An 18,086-nucleotide genomic window follows, 5' to 3' on the forward strand; every position below is an offset into this window, starting at 1 on the left:
GGTCTGGCCTAGCCTTGGCCATTAGAGCCATTTGAGAAGTCAACCAGCATATGGAAGATCTGTCACTCTGCCTTTCAAATAAGCAAACATTAAGGAAAAAGAAAAAAGAAAAACTCTTGTTGAGTGTCTGTTATGTATTACTACTTCAAAAAATTTAAAAACAGAGGCCGGCGCCGCGGCTCACTAGGCTAATCCTCCGCCTAGCGGCGCCGGCACACCGGGTTCTAGTCCCGGTCGGGGCGCCGGTTTCTGTCCCGGTTGCCCCTCTTCCAGGCCAGCTCTCTGCTGTGGCCCAGGAGTGCAGTGGAGGATGGCCCAAGTACTTGGGCCCTGCACCCCATGGGAGACCAGGAGAAGCACCTGGCTCCTGGCGCCTGCCATCGGATCAGCGCAGTGCGCCGGCCGCAGCGCGCCGGCCACGGCGGCCATTGGAGGGTGAACCAACGGCAAAGGAAGACCTTTCTCTCTGTCTCTGTCTCTCACTGTCCACTCTGCCTGTCAAAAAAAAAAAAAAAAAAAAAAAAAAAAATTTAAAAACATGTATTTACTACTTACAGAAAATTTTATTAAAAAACTTCAGGGAGCTTAAGCTATTTGCCCAAGAAAGGTATTCTATCATAACTCTTTCATCAAACCAGGGAAAATCAACCTGAGTTCAGTATGAACCAAAATATTCTAACTATGTCCCCAGTGGCTATTCCGAATAAAAGCCACAGCACCTTTCCTTGAGAATTTTCACTTCATTCTTCCCAAAACACAAAGGATTCGTGAAGTACCTGGATCTGTTCCAATACATCTCGCTGCATCTCCACTGCCATGTGATAGACATCGTGGTCTGAGCTATTGTACATCACAGCATTCTGAAACATCAGCATAATGTCACGCTGAAATTCAGCTGTGCTGCGAATCAGTCCATTTTCAATGTTTTTCTTAATAGTTGATAAATCCATAGGCCTAAAAAAATGAAGAGGAGTAAAGAGCAGCAGAAGTGGGAAAAGGACTCACCTGATCTCTGAATAAATGATAAACATGATAATACATGATAAACTTTCTTACATATACCTTATTCCTTCATTATTAGCTGCTAGGACACAAATGCCAAGCCCCCACTCCAAAACATGCACTTAAGACAGAGAGAGAAATCTTGCATCCACTGGTTCACTCCACAATTGCCCACAACAGCTGGGGACAGCCCAGGCCAATGCCAGGAGCCAGGAACTCCACCCAGGTCTCCCACATGGATGGCAAGAGTCCAAGTACGTGGGCCATCATCCACTGCCTCCCAGGTGCATCAGCAGTAAGCTGGATTGGAAGCGGAAGAATGGGACTCAAACCAGCACTGCAATATGCGCGATACGGGTGTCTCAAGCAGCAGTTTAACAGACTATGCCACAACATCTACCTTTGTACTTAGATCTAAAGTAAAAATTCACTAAGACTGGACAATTTATAATTCAGGCAAGTCAGCAGAGCATGGCTTACCTCTGTACAATGCTGTGATAACCAGGTGCTATGTCATCTGTAACAGGCTGTAAGAAGACATTCGCATATCTGTCCGAAAATAATTAACATGCAATTACTAAACAGATGCACATGGGAAGGAACTTAGATCAAGTAGCTAAAGGTAGGTAGAGACACCACCAACAGTCCCACAGAAGCCTACTTAGACTGCTTTCTTCTCATCTACAAAGAGGAGGGCCAGGAGGGAATGAACCTACTGATGGGTAAAGCCACTCACCTATGATTAGCTGCCGCTCTCCACACAAGCATGATGGCTTTCTTCCATATTTTCTGTGCCTGAATAGCTTCTTGATCCTCACTACAGACAGAACTGAAATAGACACACAGATCAGTAGGCAAGGTGAAAGAAAAAAAAGCCCTAATTATTTCATGTCAGTTATTTCTTCCAGGCCAAGAATAGGAAGATGAGAAAATAAGATTAAAGAAAAGGGGGCTGGCATGTGGCATAGCAGGTTAAGCTACCACCTGCAACACTGGCAACCATATGGGTGCCAGTTCGAGTCTTGGCTACTCCACTGCTGAGCCTGGTAATGCTCCAGGGAGGGAAAGCAGCAAATGGCCCAAGTACTTGGGCCCCTGCACCCATGTGGGAGACTGGGATGAAGTTACTGGCACCTGGATTCAGCCTGGCTCAGCCCCACCTGTTGCCACATTTGGGAAGTTAACCAGAGGATCAAAGATATCTCTCTCCCTCTATCACTCCGCCTTTCTTTTCTTTTCTTTTCTTTTTTTTTTTTTTTTTTTTGACAGGCAGATTCGACAGTGAGAGAGAGAGAGAGACGGAGAAAAAGGTCTTCCTTTGCCGTTGGTTCACCCTCCAATGGCCGCCGCAGCCGGCGCACCGCACTGATCCAAAGCCAGGAGCCACGTGCTTCTCCTGGTCTCCCATGGGGTGCAGGGCCCAAGCACTTGGGCCATCCTCCACTGCACTCCCGGGCCACAGCAGAGAGCTGGCCTGGAAGAGGGGCAACCGGGACAGAATCCAGCACCCCGACCGGGACTAGAACCTGGTGTGCTGGCGCCACAAGGCGGAGGATTAGCCTAGTGAGCTGCGGCGCTGGCCAAAAATCTTTTCTTTAGTCTTACTGTTTTTTTATTTTATTTTATTTTATTGATTTGAAAGGCGGAGTGGCCGGCGCCACTCCGCCTTTCAAATCAATAAAATAAAATAAAATAAAAAAACAGTAAGACTAAAGAAAAGATTTTTGGCCAGCGCCGCAGCTCACTAGGCTAATCCTCCGCCTTGCGGCGCCGGCACACCAGGTTCTAGTCCCGGTCGGGGTGCCGGATTCTGTCCCGGTTGCCCCTCTTCCAGGCCAGCTCTCTGCTGTGGCCAGGGAGTGCAGTGGAGGATGGCCCAAGTGCTTGGGCCCTGCACCCCATGGGAGACCAGGATAGGTACCTGGCTCCTGCCATCGGATCAGTGCAGTGCGCCGGCCACAGCACGCCGGCCGCGGCGGCCATTGGAGGGTGAACCAATGGCAAAAAGAAGACCTTTCTCTCTGTCTCTCTCTCTCACTGTCCACTCTGCCTGTCAAAAAAAAAATTAAAAAATAAAAATTAAAAAAGAAATAAAGGAAAGATTTTCTCCTACTTCTCACCTTGACTGCCTTGGACTCAAACAAAGAAATCTCTAATACTCACAACTGTGAAGAAGCAGGGCTGCTGGGGATGGAGTCGGCCAGTGTATGTGACTGCAGTGTAGCATTGTGTATGCTAAAGCCATCATCACTCTCGCTCACAGGGGGTTCATTATCCATTTCTGACAAATAGCCTTCTCCTTGATCTTCTTCCTTAGGCTCCTCTAGGCTGGCTGCTTCACTGACCCCATCTTCTTCCTCATCCTCACCTGGGGCATCCTTAGACACAGTGTGCTCCGGTCAACAAATGCACGTAAAGCTATCCAGCAAAGCATCATTAAACATGGTCTGTCTTTTGGGTTAGATCAACTCTAGAAATGGCCTCACACTTTGAGCCCTCTATCACTCATACTACCATCTACTTAGCAGACACTGACTAAATAAAGTAATCTAGAACCTGGACAAAGAATAAAATCCAGGATCTTTTTAAAAGGAAGAAAAAAAAAAAGCTACTTACTTAAGACTAAGCTAAGAGGCGTTCCTTCTTTCCCCTTGCTCTTGAGAGGAACTCTGACCCTGGGTACAAAGTTATCAAAAATAGTTTTTACTTCGTGTCTCATTTGATGGAGCAAGCTCACATCGCATTACTTCAAATCTTTTTTATTACTGCTCTAGTAACTCTAAAATAAAAACTTCAGATGATTCTCTTTGAATAGTCTAAAAAAATCTGATTTTCTATAGTTTCTTCCTGGCTCTAGTATTCCTATTGACTCCAAATCACTTGGGGTGCATCAGAGCTTCTTTGTATACTTCATGCCAAGAAAATAACCATGTAATGTTCAGATGGGTAGCACGTGCAGTAATTATATGTACTCCCATATGCCTGACTGTCCACTACAGCTTTTCCCCATGCAACTCCTTACCAGTCTCATCTCAGAGAATAAAGCTGTGAGTTTACTGAAATTCATTAAAAAAGGGAGTGCTATAGGGAAATCTATCACATGGCAAGAGGAATAAAGAAAAATCTGAAATACCTTTATCTGGCTTCCAAAAATAGCCCCTGATTCTTCTTTCAATGAGTCTGCAGAGGAGAGAAAGACTACCTGAAGATTTTTCCACCTTAGCCTTCCCCTACTATGGACCGTAATCCCCTGCAGCTCTCCTTTCCATGCTGACCTATTCTACTTCCTGTACTTGCCCACAACCCACAATCCCTTAGAAGCCAAAGCAAATGATTTCAAGTTAGTCACAGAGTACAGGTTTCCTGGTCTTTATTTACCTGACATTTCAAATTTGTGTTGAGTCTCTGTCTCTAAAGGATCTTCAATGGGATTTGAGCCATGTGAGGGAGATAACATGCTCTCAGGGGATGCCTAAAGACCCCAAAAAAAAAAAAAACACCAAACAAACAAACATCAATACTCTAAGTAATGGTGAATTCTAAGAGTTCACAAAATTTCATTTTTCAATAATAATGAACCTGTACAGAGAATTCTAAGTCCTACTCATATAAAGACTCCAGTGGTCATCTTAACTGGAATAAATATATACAACAATATTCACAACATAAGTGCTTTTGTAGGATGCACCAAACATGTGAGAACTTCAGAACCGAACAAGAAAACAAAAGCCTGTCACCTTTTCCCTATAGTATAACTCTCCATCCTCCCAACCCTCAATCTTATTAAATACCTCTGTCTTCACAGTTGTAAGTGTGGTCTCATCGCCTTTCCCACTGGAAACATCTGCTTCAGAGATCTCTCCAGTTGCAATACTTCTGGGTTCTTCATCTAAGTCCTGACTCCTGAGTTCAGGTGGTTCCATACTTGTGGCTGGGACAACTCCAGCTACCATTTCAGGCCCCGAAATGCCTGGCTCTGTTTCTGCAGGTTCCACCTTGATCTCAACACTGGGTTCCCTCATGTCCACCAGTTCATGGATCCCCTTGTTTTCTGTTTCCTCAAAGTCCAATCTCTCTTGCTTAACCATCAATTCGGGTGCAGGGAGAGGTACTGGCTTTTCCCGCTCCTGCTGGATAGGATGCTCCCAGGGGCCAGGCAGGGACTGGGGATCATCATTCTCTTCACAGAATGATAGTGCTGCTTCCACTGCTGCCACATCCAGCACTTCAGGGTGATCATCTACCTGTCCCACAATACACAGACTGTTGAGGTCACAGAAAGAAGCCCGAGTCCCTTAATTTTGTTAGCACTGAATGAGATGGCCTGAATCTGCAGCTTCTCTCTCCATCTTCTCCATGTAGTGGAAACAACCAGTGGACACCCACCTGTCCTATGCAAACCAGTAACACAGGAATGGCTGGGGAGATGACTAGCAAGTCAGCACCAAAAGGACTTGTGGACTACAGATATGGAGGTAGGCAGAAGAAGGAGAGCTGTTTAAGTAATTCTAAGACAGGCAGAGGAGAGTGGCCTAGGTAGGACGCACGAGAGACTCTCTAGGGCCTTGCTGAATAGTTACCTTGTCCTCAATGATGGCAATGATGTCTCCAACAGTTTCAAAGTCCAGCTCTTCACCTGTGTAAGACACAGCAATATCCATCTTCTCAGCCAGATCTAAATCTTCCTTCCCATCTATGCTGGGAGGTTTTGATCCTCCAGGGGCCTCTGCTACCCCTGATCGGAAACACTCTTCTTTGATAGAATTAATAATCATGGAGATTTCACTGCTATCCATGGAAACAGTCACTGTATGTGGATCTCCCACAGTCTCCATAGGAACACAGGCATCAGGCTGACTCACTGAATAACAGGAAGAGAAACACATCTCAGACACTTATTGAGTACGAAGTAACCACCCAGAGATCACACCAGGACTGTAGACAGATGTCAAGAACCCACACAGTTGCAGTGAAAAAGCTGCATTTGCCCATGGTTTTCTCCACCCCAGTTTTGAGAGTTAAGCCTGCTCATATTTGTATACTTAGCCGTTTCCCTACCTCCAAACACTTTCATGCCCACCCACCTCTTCTCACATTCTTTATTTTCTAAGGCTAAGGAAAGCTTATGTCTATGGAGAACAGAACAGATGCATCTGAATGGAGTTGATGCGCTTGGTTATCTTTCTCTAACTGAAGCTCAAAATGAAATTCTGGACCTAGTGGCTGCTCAGGGCGTGGGTCAAGGACGCACCTGGAGCTACACTTTCAGGAGTGGAGACAGCCGGAGCAGAGGACGGTGCTGGCAGCGCAGGCATCATGACAATGGTAGCCTGGGACACAGACTCTACAGGGGGTGGCACAAGTTTAACTGGAGGCTCACTGGCAACAGTAGTGAAGGAAGCAAGAGGTGTGGTAAACTGTGTAGGACCAGCTTCTAAAAGCCGGGAAAGAGTGGGAGCACCTAACAGACAAAGAGGTACACAAAATGATGTAAGAAGATAGCATGTGAACAAGAAGTAATAGCCACTTAAAGACTCAACCAATAAAAATTTTAGTCTCAAAGGATGAAAGCCAACTCCTGTGTTGAACAAGCTAATTATCTATATCCTTAGTTCTCCTAATCTCACTTAAAGACTCTTCTCCAAATTAAGAATGAATCAAAGCACTAGAACACACAATGTGTAAGGAAAACAGTGGCAATTTTTCTTCAGAGGAATAAGAAATAATCTTCGAAAACAAAACAAATAACTAGTATGAATAAACCTGTCACTTCTGTTTTGGTTCAGCATGCTGTAAACCATCCAAGTTCAACATCAAATAAGTATCAGTATCTTATGTCTATATAGCATTTCTCAAAGAACTTTTAATTTGGCTTTACATTCACTACATCATTCAAGTATCACATGCTTGTGAAGCATCACCATTAGTAAAAAGGGTAACCAATGCTCAATAGCTACTCATCCAAGGTCACAAAACCAATGTGTGGCAAGCATAGTTCATTGGTTCTCAAGCTCTCTCTAGTGTACATAAAGTGTACATAAAGCTTTTCCACAATTTTGCAAACCACATAAAAGCAACTTTACTGTGACTTTTATCAGTATGTATGCTGTGGTCAACAGTGAATAATCTGAATAGGGAATGGATTTGTAATTTGTAGCATTATGTCGTTTAATAGGTAAGGTAGTTCCAAAAAAAAGTTACAAAAAGCATTTGGGCTTTAAATCTTAGGATTGACAATTGCTTAGTAACAAACTCTAAAACCATGGACAGTCAATGCCAAAAACAGCATCTCTGGAGTAAAGAAATGACTTACCTGAGGCAGCAGGGGAGGCTGCAACAGTATTGGGTGTTTGCTGTATCTCCCCACCATGTATCATGGGAAGGACCCCGCCTACCTCCAGGAGAACACCTGTACTGTTCAGGTGGCCAGAAGCCACAGCCATTTCACTCTCATTGACCTAACAGGGAAGAATAGAGGTGAAGACTACCCTCAAGCTTTCCTTTACTACTATTTCCCAAAAAAAGCTCCAGCAGTCAACCAAACTTCATGAAAACTATAATATCCACAGAGAGGGAAAATGTAAACTGTAATATTCAGAACTTATTTGACAAGAGTTCTCTGGAGAAGAGAACCAAAATAATTGTAGTTCAGAAACCTCGGGGCCCAAGGACACTAGCAACTTATTATATATTTTTTAAAAGTCAACAATTTAACTAAAAGATGTCTTCCTCTTTTGAACTTTTTTTCCATGTTATATTTTAGGTCCCAGGCACTCCCTTCCAAGTACTAATCACCACAGCTCTCAAACACCCACAGAAGTCTCCATACCAGTCTGGGGCTAGTAGGCAGGAGGCTGCCCTTCTTCAAGAGCTCTGACAGCAGAGGGGAGGGGGGTGGAGTTGCTTTCTGTCCAAGCATCTTTTTCTGGGGTGAATCATCTGTTACTGGGGTCATGGGGGCTTCTAAGGGTGCAGAGCCTGGAGGAAGGGTGTCAGGAATCCCAGGAAACGAGGTGACTGGGGTATTCGGCAAAGTCCCAGGGGTTACCTAAGAGACAACAGAGAACCTTTATCTGACTTCTCAAACTATGGAAGGTTCTACTAATCTGGATGGGTTAGTGTGTCTGCCTATTACTTTATTAGTTCTGAGTGAAATTACCCAGAAACCCTCTACCCCTCCTATTCTAACCCATGTTCTTACAGTTTTTTCTCTTCCACCCACCCATTCAAACCTACAGTGACCCAACCATTCCTGCCTTTTACAAATTCTTCACTCACTAGCAATTTTATTTACAAGGAAATTCTCTCTCATTTCATCAGGAATGTCATATGCCTAGTACTTAGCAAACAATGATTAACATGGTCCTTTATCTATCTCACAAAATGCCTTTGTCTCTTTATATTCAACCTTAACTTAGAACTAAATTAAATCTTTTGTAATCAGACCAAGAGAGAAATTTGCTTTAGGCCAAAAGTGGTTTCCTCATCACTGATCTCTCTCCTGGCTTATGGACCCTTTGCTGATCAACTCCAAAGAATGGAAATATACTCACCCCAGAGGTGGCCTCTTCCATAGTAGCCGGAGTCAAGTCCCCAAGTGGATAATCACCTCCAGGGGAGGCAGAATCTATAGGAGAGCGGACCATCACAGTGGGTAACCTCCGAGGGGGTGTTTTTACTGCTTGACGGGCTAGAATATAAATACACAATAAAGGAAAACAGGAATGAAGCCATCACCAGAACAAAATTAGAACCCTGGGATTAGAAAACCTTCTGTAAATGCTTTTGGAGAAGGGTCATTTTTTGTCCCAGGTTTTCCTAGGGGCAATGCGCATACTAAACAAACTCATTTAAACATTTAATTATTTGAAAAAGTCCTTAGAGGGGGGTAAAAAAAAATCCCTCAATATCCTCTTCAGCAACTTAAAGAAGATGGCCCAAGTCCTTGGACCCCTGTATCCGCACGGGAGACTACGAAGAAGCTCCTGGCTCTGGATCAGCACAGCTCTGGCTGTTGCGGCTAATTGGGGAGTGAACTGGCAGATGAAAGACCTCTCTTTCTGCGCCTCTCCTTCTCTCTCTGCAACTCTGACTTTCAAATAAATAAATCAATAAATCTTGAAAAAAAAAAAAAAAAAGATTAAGATACTGCTTTTAAAATGAGGGAAAGATCTCATCGGTTCACCCCATATATTTGTAGAGTTGGAAACAACTAATTTTCCTGTCCTCATCTAATGACTCAGTTATTTTCAGTATTTTCACAGGCCTTTGACTTCTAAAACCTTAATTATGTTCAGTGTGCTATTATCGAGTTCCTGTGTCCTCAAAGTTGATTCAGTCAAGTGAGATCTGAAGAGAACTAAAGAGACTTTTCTTCTAGGCATTACAGAATGTTTATATTCTAGTAAAGGAGAAGAGCAAAGGGCAAGGTTTGCAAGTAAATTTAAACTGGTGAAATACATATTACAAAACACTCTTCAGAGGCATGTGTTAAACTTGGTGGTTAAGACACTGATTGAGATGTTTGCATCCCATGTTAGAGTACCTGGGTTCAATTCTTGGCTCACTCTCAATTCCAGCTTCCTGCTAATGTACACCTGGGTTGGTTCATGGAGGAAGACCTGGACCGAGTTCCCTACTAGCAGCCTGGCCTAGCTGCAGCCACTGCAAACATGTGGGAAGTGAACCAACAGATGGGAGCTCTCTACTTCTCAAATAAATAAATTTTCTAAAAGTCTGTAAGGGGTCTACTTTGTGGTATAGCAAGTTAAGCTGCCACCTATGAAGCTAGCATAGCACATGAGCAGTAATTCAAGTCCCACCTGCTCCACTTCCAATCCAGCTCCCTGTTAACACAACAGGGAAAGCATTAGTAAGTGGCCTTGGTGCTTCGGCCCCTGGTACCCATATGGGAAACTCCAGATGGAATTCCAGGCTCCTGGCTTTGGCCTGGCCCACCAATAGCCACTAGAGTCTTTTGCAGCATGTATCAGTTGATGAAGATCCCTTCCTGTCTCTCCCTCTCTCTAACTCTGCCCTTCAAATAAATTAATCTTTAAAAAAATAAAAAGGCCCTAAATGTCATTAGTATGTAGTACTGTATAAATTGCTAAGACACACTAGGTTTAGCTTACCCTGATATGCAGCATCTGTAGCTTTCCTTTTTACTTCAGCCTCTTCTTCCTCCAATTTCTTTTTCCTTGAAAGGGAATTAAGGGTTAAATGTCAGCAAGCTCTAGCTCCTCTCCACAGTTCACAGTTGCCTTCCAAAGAAATTTTTAGGAAAACCAGTATTTTGTGGAGAAAAGGTCTCAATAGGAATACCAATCAGCAAAGCAGAGAATTGGATTCTATTAATTCCCAGTTCTTTACTCAGGCAAAACCGACTCACTTTTGAGGCAGAACAAAGTTATGTCTGCGTATTGAAATGTCCAATTGCATCCCCATCTAGGACTCACTCCCACTCCCAGCCACCAAGCCACTCTACATGTTTCCCTTTCCAGAACTTTCTCAAGTTTAAAGGGAAGGTAGTTGCAGGAAATAAGCCAGATTATTGAGAGGGAAAGAGAGTGAAACAACAGAAAAAAGCACGAACATATGAACACCACAATATAACCCACATTGCAATGTCATTGCAAAGCTCATCCAGTCTGCTATCCATGTGTCCAGCTTGAATTAGTTCTGCATCTCTTTTTAGCCTTCTGTTGGAAGAAAGAGAGGTAGACTTAGCCTTTTAATCTGCTATTTAAAAAATGCTGACTAATATCACAAGTCAGCCACTTGTTTTTCCCAACCACTTAGCATTTTCTCTGATAAGTACCTATATCTCTCCTGGGTTTCCTTTATCACTTTCTTTAGCTCCTCTACTCGCTCAGCCGTCAGTTTCCGAACAATCACATCTTCAACAGTTTCTACCACTTCTCCCTTCTCACCCCGTTTCCGTCTGTGGAAAAAATTTTTAAAATAACAATAAGATAAATTCACATTTGAATAAGACAACATTAGTTCTCACTCCCACTTGATTTCTGCCTTTTCCACCACTCAGTAACAGATAACTTCTGCTATACTTTCACCACTAATATAAACAAAAACGAGACTTCCTCAGTAAACACTCTCCACTAAAAGATCTGGCTTTGTACTCACTTTGGAGTTTCAGTGGTCTCCAGAAGCTCTGAATACTGAGAAGCACAATGCTACAGAGAAAAAAAAGTGAAAACATGATAAACAAGCTTTGCAAGGAGTGATCTTTCAAAGTTTCAACAGATTAAGGTTGGTAGAAGAAAGCTACATGTAAGATGTGAGTGGTTTCAAGGAGGGCAATTTCTTTTCCAATCAAATTAGTTCAAAATAATCAAAACCAAGACACAGATAGGGCCATCTTCTGGTCTACAATTTGTGTCTTTGGGGAAAATAAACTGTATGTCAATATTTACAGCTACTATCAACTGCTCACCACATGAAAGGCTCTGTGCTAAAAGCTTTACACATACTAGTATTACAATTAACTTTACACTACTCCAGAAGCAATTCTATTTTATAAATGAGAAAGTCCAAAGAATTAGGTAAAGACATAATTAACCCAGATCTAATCTGCAATTGTGGGTTCTTATTTGTTATGCTACACTGACAAAGAGTTTGTAAACAAACAAACATACATTACAAACAAGGATGAAGTGAAAAGGCATTCCATATTATTTTCCCACTTCAAAAAGCCTTGCAATTAAAAGACTTGAAGTTGGTATGGTAGCACAGTGAGCTAAGTTGCTGCCTACAATGCCAGCATCCTATATCAGAACACAGGTTCGAGTCTCAGCTGCTCTGCTTATGACCGAGCTCCCTGCTCATGTACCTGGGAAGGCAGTGTAAGATGGCTAAAGCACTTGGGCCTCTGCCACCCATGAGGAAGACCTGGACTGAGTTCTCTCCTCCCAGCTTCAGAACTGCCCAGCCCCAGCCACTGTGAACATTTGGAAAGTGTACCAATGGGTGGAAAAACTGTCTCTCCCTATCTTTTCCTTCTGCCTTTCAAATAAATAGTCTTAAAATAAATGAAGTCTTTTAAATAAATAAAATTATCAAAAAAAAAATTTTAACAAAGGACCTAAGCAGAACCTATCTCACATCCCAAAGACTGCTCTAAAAGAGCAGTTGTAGGGACTGGTGCTGTGATGCAGTGGGTAAAGCTGCCGCCTGCAGTGCCATCATCCTATATGGGCAACGGTTCTAGTCCCGGCTGCTCCTCTTCTGATCCAGCTCTCTACTATGGCCTGGGAAAGCAGTAGGAAATGGCCCAAGTCCTTGGGCCTGTGCACCCACATGGGAGACCTGGAAGCTCCTGGCTCCACATAGGCACAGCTCCAGCCACTGCGACCATCTGGGGAGTGAACCAGTGGATGGAAGACCTCCCCCTGTCTCTGCCTCTGCCTCTCTGTAATTCTGCCTTCAAATAAATAAATCTTAAAAAAAAAAAAAAAAAAAAAAAGGAGCAGTTGTAGGGCCATCGTTGTGGCCCAGCTGATTAGCTGCTGCTTGTAACACCAGCAACCCAAGCAGGCTCTGATTCAGCTTCCTGTGAATGTGCCTGGGAAGGCAGCGAAACATGGCTCAAGTATTTGGGTCTTTGCCACCCACGTGGGAAACCTGGATGGAGTTCCCAAAACCTAGGTTCCTGGCTTTGTCCTGGCCCAGCACTGGCTGTTGCAACTATTTGGGGAGTACACCAGCAGTTGGAAAACCTCTGTCTCTGTTGCTATGCTTTTCAAATAAATAAAAATAAAAGCTTTTAAAAAAGAATAGGGGCCGATGTTATGGCTTAGCGGGTAAAGCTACTGCCTGCATTGCCGGCATCCCATATGGGTGCTGGTTCGAGACCTGGCTGCTCCACTTCTGATCCAGCTCTCTGCTATGGCCTGGGAAAGCAGAAGAAGACAGCCCAAGTCCTTGGGCCCCTGCACCTATGTGGGAGATCCAGAAGAATCTCCCTGGCTTCAAATCAGCATAGCTCTGGCCATTGTGGCCAATTGGGGAGTGAACCAGTGGATGGAGGACCTATCTCTCTCTGTGTAACTCAGACTTTCAAATAAATCTTTTAAAAAAATAGTAAGAATAAAAAAGCATTTGCTTGGGAACTTACTTTTTGGGAAAACCAGTCTGGAGGACGTCCAGGTTCTGCGAAGGGCTTGATTGCTCTGCTAACTGATACCCTACAAAATAAGAAAAGCTTTATTACATACCAAACAAAAAAAGAGGGGAAAGTATGCTGAGAGTTCAGGGTTTGGAGTTCAAGTTTTGAAATAAAAAACTACCATTGTGGGGTGGATGTTTAGCCAACAGCTTAAGATACCCATCAGAGTACCTGGATTTGATACCCAGTCACAGCTCTTGACTTCAGCACCCTGCTAATGTAGTCCCTGGTAACCAGCAGAGATGGTCACATAACTGGGTTCCTGCCAATGTGGAAAACTTTGGACTAGCTCATTTTCACTTAGTGCAGGCACTTGGGAAGCAAACCAACAGATCAAAGCTCTATGTCTAACTTTGTCTCTGCCTCTCAAAGAAATAAAAGAAAAAAAATTGTAAAAACTACCATGGGGGGGGGGGGTGACTACCACTGGGAAATATTCAGGAAGAGAGAAAGAGAAAGTCTTTGCTAAATAGTTTTCCTGGGTGAAATACTTATTGGGTGAAGTGAAGTCAACCTCCTAAGATATTAAATATGTTCATCTGGTTTGGATTTTCTAAATAGCTGCCTGGGGCAAGTACTGTGGCACAGCAGGTTAAACTGCCATTTGTGATGCCAGCTTAATATATCTGTGCCAGTTTGAATCCCAGCTGTTCTGCTTTCAATCAAGCTTCCTCCTAATATGCTTGGCAAGGCAATGGAAGACAGCCCAAATGCTTGGGCCCCTGCTACCCATGCAGAGAACAGAATGGAGTTCCTGGCTCCTGAACTCAGCATGGCCCAGCCCTGACTGTTGTAGCCAACTGCGGAGTGAATTAGTGGATGGAAAATCTGTTTCTCTCTTTCACTGTGCCCTTCAAATAAACAAATAAATCTTCAAGAAAAAAAAAAGATCTGCCTTTTGAAAAGCGACTTGTAATATACTCTATAGCCAAAAAATTATTATCTTTTTGAGTCACTATTATGGTTCCTGAGAATATAATGTAAGGATGTAATTCAACAAAAAGAAAGCAAGCACCAAGAGGTTCATATAGACCTCTTCAGACTGATTAACAGTTGGTTTTCTTCACAAAAAATTCAACAGGATGTCTAATTTATTCATCTCAATTTGATGGAATGTTAAAAAGCCCATAAAAATAATTAAACATGATGATTAGGAATGCATTTATAATACAATGTTAACTGAAGAAAGGATATAATTTTGTTATGATTGCAAATGCCTTTTTCTTTTTTAAAAAAGATCTTTTTATTTATCTGAAAGGCAGAGTTACAGAGAGACAGAGGCAGAGATAGATCTTCCATCCACTGGTTCACTACCCAAATGGTTGCAATGACCAGAGCCAACCCAAAGCCTAGAGCCATGAGCTTCTTCCCAGCCCCCACACGGGTACAGGGGCCCAAGCACTTGGGCATCTTCTACTGCTTTCCCAACCCACAGGAGAGAGCTGAATCGGAAGAGAAGCAACTGGCACTAGAACTTGCACCCATATAGGATGCTGGCACTGAAGGCAGAAGCTTTACCCATGATGCTACAATGACAACTCCTGTAAATGCCTTTTAAAAAGTCATAGGTATGGGACTGGCACTGTGACATTAAAGTTAAGCCTCTGCCCGAGTGCCAGTATCCCATATAGGTGCCAGTTCAAGACCCAGATGCTCCACTTCTGATCCAGCTAATACAATCCAAGTAGGAATGTTGGTTTTAATTCAGCTTCCTGTCAATGTGCCTGGGAAAACACCAGAAGATGGCCCAAGTCCTTGAGCCCCTGCATCCATGTGAGAGACCTATTAGAAGTTCCTGACTCTTGGAACTTCCATTGCAGCCATGTGGGGGGTTTGTAAACCAGTGGATACAAGATCCACCTCTATTTCTGCCTTTCAAATCAAGGAAGGGTGTAAATTGTGTCCAACTGTGTCTGTTTATTTCTTTATTAAGAACAATGAGGGTATAGGCACGAGTTTGTGTCCCAGGTACTGCTTTTCCAATCCAGCTCTCTGCTTGGCTTGGGAAAGCAGTGTAAGAAGGCCCAAGTGCTTGGGCCCCTGTACCCACGTGAAGACCTGGAAGAAGTTCTTGGCTCCTGTAATCAGATCTGCCCAGCTCTAACCAATGTGGCCATTTGGGAAGTGAACCAGCAAATAGATATCTTTTTCCTTCTGTCTGTAACTCTGTCTCTCAAACAAATAAAATCTAAAAAAATAAAAAAGAACAATGAGGGATAGGGGCCAGTGCTGTGGCACAGCATGTTAAGCTGTCACCTGCAATAACAGTATCCGATATGGACACCAGTTCAAATCTTGGCTATTTCACTTCAGATCCAGTTCCACACTAATAAGCCTGGAAAAGCAACAGAAGGTGGACCCTGCTTCCATTTTTAGGAGACCCTGATGAATTTCTCGGCTTTGGCCTGGTGGTTATGGTCATCCGGAGAGTGAACAGTGAATGGAAGGTATCTCTCTTTCTCTCTCTGTAAGTCTGCCTTTTAAATAACAGATATCAACTGAAACAAAAAAACAAAACAGACTCCTGGTTTTAGCCTGGATCACCCTGGGCAACTGTGGTCATTTGGGGAGTGAGCCAGCAGATGGAAGAGCTCTCCCTTTCTCTCTGTAATTCTGCCTTCCAGATAATTAAGTAAACCTTTTATATATTTGCACAATGAAATAAATAATTTTGTAAAACAATAAAAATAATAATAGTGCAAGAGCAGGCCTTTGGTGTGGTGTGAAGATGCTGATTGAGATGCTCACGTTCCATATTAGAGTGCCTAGGTTCAAGTCCTGGCTCTGATTCCAATTCCAGCTTCCAGCTAATGTACATTCTGAGAGGCAGCAGTGATGGCTTAAGTACTAGGGACCCCACCTTCCATGTGGGAGGCCTGACTGAGTTCTGGGCTCAGTTCCCACTGATGCAGGCATTTAGAAAGTGAAACAGGATGAAGACCCATCTGTCTCAGTTCTTCAAATAAAATGAAAATAATTTTTTTAGGGAGAAGGAATAATGTAAAATTAATTATGATGTTAGTTGTACAATTCTGTGAATATACTAAAAACCACTGAATTGTTTATTTTAAATGAGTTAGTTCTACAAATTATATACCACTAAAGCTATTAAGAAAGAAATACTACTCACACTAATATGACTAAAAAACCCAATGTTGAAAATATGCAACAATTCCTAAGATCCAAAAAGCATCTTACCAATTTTGATCTCCACTCCTCATGACAGAAGATGCTAAACACAGCTTCTCTCGGATGGACCATGGCTCTGTGGGGCCAGTACTCAGCAGCTTGTGTTCTGAAAGGAAAAAAGGCTTGGAGACCACCACTGGGAAAGTTTTCTGTGTCAAAGAAAGGACTGAAAGCCCAATACAAATATCAAAGATTCTTGATTTTCACCACACCACCGGCGATGGCACCTACTGTATTCTTTACACTGGCATTATAGCATTATATTTTTTCAAATGCCATAGCTCAAGCTCAGATTAAAAAAAAAAAAAAAAAGGCAGGGAATGGGGAGAGAATGCCAGATTAAGACGAACCAGTTGGGGTCGGTGCTGTGGCATAGTGGGTAAAGCCGCCGCCTGCAGTGCCGGCATCCCATAAGGGCGCCGATTCGAGACCCGGCGGCTCCACTTCCAATCCAGCTCTCTGCTGTGGCCTGGAAAAACAGCAGAAGATGGCCCAAGTCCTTGGGCCCCTGCAGCCACAAGGGAGACCTGGAGGAAGCTCCCGGCTCCTGACTTGGGATCAGCGCCGCTCTGGCGTTGAGGCCAATTGGGGCGTGAACCAGTGGATGAAGACCCCTCTCTCCCTCTCTCTCTCTCTCTGCCTCTCCTCTCTCTGTGTAACTCTGGTTTTCAAGTAAAAATAAATAAATCTAAAAAAAAAAAAAAAAAAAAAAAGGTGAATCAGGCTGTTACTAGAATACAAGGATTCCAATTTGAACAGAAGGGCTTATTTCCCAGGATTCCGAGCGGCCGCCGGCCCCGCCTCCCTCTTAGCATAAACTTGTTTACTCCCAACGGCCCCTTCCCCCCAACCGTCGGCCTGAAGGTCCTCTCCTACCCCAAACACGGAAATGGCTGAAACGCACGAAACGCAACTTCCCCACGGACAGAAAAAAGCCCACGGCTCAAATACGCACTTCCACTGCCTCGCAACGTTGGTCCGAGAATGACTGGCTCTTTGAAATGCCTGCCACTCCCACAGAGCTCGCGACAACTCTTCATCAGCAACCCCAGGTTTCCAAGCTGCCTTTACCTCTGACCCTACACAGCTCATAACACAAAAATTCACGGAGCTGTTTTTCTCATCCTTCTCCCTCCCTGAGGTGAAAGACCGTAAACTCTGGGGCCCTCCGACGCTTATCTTCACGACACGGCCTAGCCCAAATCCCTGAGGACTCCGGGCTCCCCGCCAAACCACTCTTTCGATTTCCTAGCCGTGCGACAGAAATGTGGTGTTTAACCCCGGCTCCCCAACGGCCTCCCAAACAAAAGCAGCCCCGATACTCACTGCCCGTCCCCGTCGCCATCTTGGCTCCGAAGTCTAGCTCCTGAGGAGAGGCAGTCCGACTCGGCCGATCTCCGGGAACTCTGGGAAATAGAGTACGGGCGTTGCTTCGCGGTGCCTCCTGGGAAATGTAGTTTTCTCTCCGAAGACGTAGCGAACGCTCTGAACCAGCGGTCTTGTGCGTTCCGGGAAAGGGCTGTTACCACATAAAAGACAAAATGGCGACTAAAACTTCACCACTTCTTTTAGGCCTCTTGGGAACGAAATGTCTAGACTTCAAGGAAAAGAGTCAGGAATCCCAGGTGAGACACCTGAGAGCCCGCAACGGTTGGTAACCCGGACCCACATTGCAGTTGAGAGGTCACGCTCAAGTAAACGGTCTCCCAGT

The 18,086-nt window shown here is 43.9% G+C and overlaps 1 protein-coding gene across 17 annotated transcripts in view; it reads right to left on the reverse strand.

Annotated features, from left to right (window-relative positions):
• BRD8 (bromodomain containing 8) overlaps window positions 1-17,836 on the reverse strand; it is a 37,781-nt gene extending 19,945 nt beyond the window's left edge. For 7 of the 17 annotated variants that reach the window (XR_016236160.1, XM_070076179.2, XM_070076177.2 and 4 more), the window contains exons 1-19: window positions 17,702-17,836; window positions 16,385-16,481; window positions 13,136-13,205; window positions 11,146-11,195; window positions 10,823-10,945; window positions 10,623-10,703; window positions 10,137-10,201; window positions 8,556-8,692; window positions 7,832-8,050; window positions 7,316-7,460; window positions 6,254-6,463; window positions 5,583-5,863; window positions 4,794-5,246; window positions 4,381-4,474; window positions 4,136-4,182; window positions 3,166-3,380; window positions 1,739-1,831; window positions 1,483-1,551; window positions 777-954 (exon numbers count right to left, since the gene is read on the reverse strand). Coding sequence is in view for 12 of the 17 variants with exons in the window: in XM_070076179.2 (XP_069932280.1) it covers window positions 777-954; window positions 1,483-1,551; window positions 1,739-1,831; window positions 3,166-3,380; window positions 4,136-4,182; window positions 4,381-4,474; window positions 4,794-5,246; window positions 5,583-5,863; window positions 6,254-6,463; window positions 7,316-7,460; window positions 7,832-8,050; window positions 8,556-8,692; window positions 10,137-10,201; window positions 10,623-10,703; window positions 10,823-10,945; window positions 11,146-11,195; window positions 13,136-13,205; window positions 16,385-16,481; window positions 17,702-17,720 (2,646 nt within the window). In the remaining 5 variants the exon portion in view is untranslated. Of the gene's footprint in view, window positions 1-776; window positions 955-1,482; window positions 1,552-1,738; window positions 1,832-3,165; window positions 3,381-3,618; window positions 3,678-4,135; window positions 4,183-4,380; window positions 4,475-4,793; window positions 5,247-5,582; window positions 5,864-6,253; window positions 6,464-7,315; window positions 7,461-7,831; window positions 8,051-8,555; window positions 8,693-10,136; window positions 10,202-10,622; window positions 10,704-10,822; window positions 10,946-11,145; window positions 11,196-13,135; window positions 13,206-16,384; window positions 16,482-17,701 lie in introns of all 17 variants that reach the window. The other 10 variants (XR_016236163.1, XR_016236164.1, XM_070076176.2 and 7 more) reach the window with 6 other exon arrangements.
• Between the last annotated feature and the right edge of the window lie 250 nt (window positions 17,837-18,086).

Source organism: Oryctolagus cuniculus, chromosome 6, assembly GCF_051225735.1.
Source record: "Oryctolagus cuniculus isolate XC-2025 breed Fujian yellow rabbit chromosome 6, ASM5122573v1, whole genome shotgun sequence".
Taxonomy (NCBI): Eukaryota; Metazoa; Chordata; class Mammalia; order Lagomorpha; family Leporidae; genus Oryctolagus; species Oryctolagus cuniculus.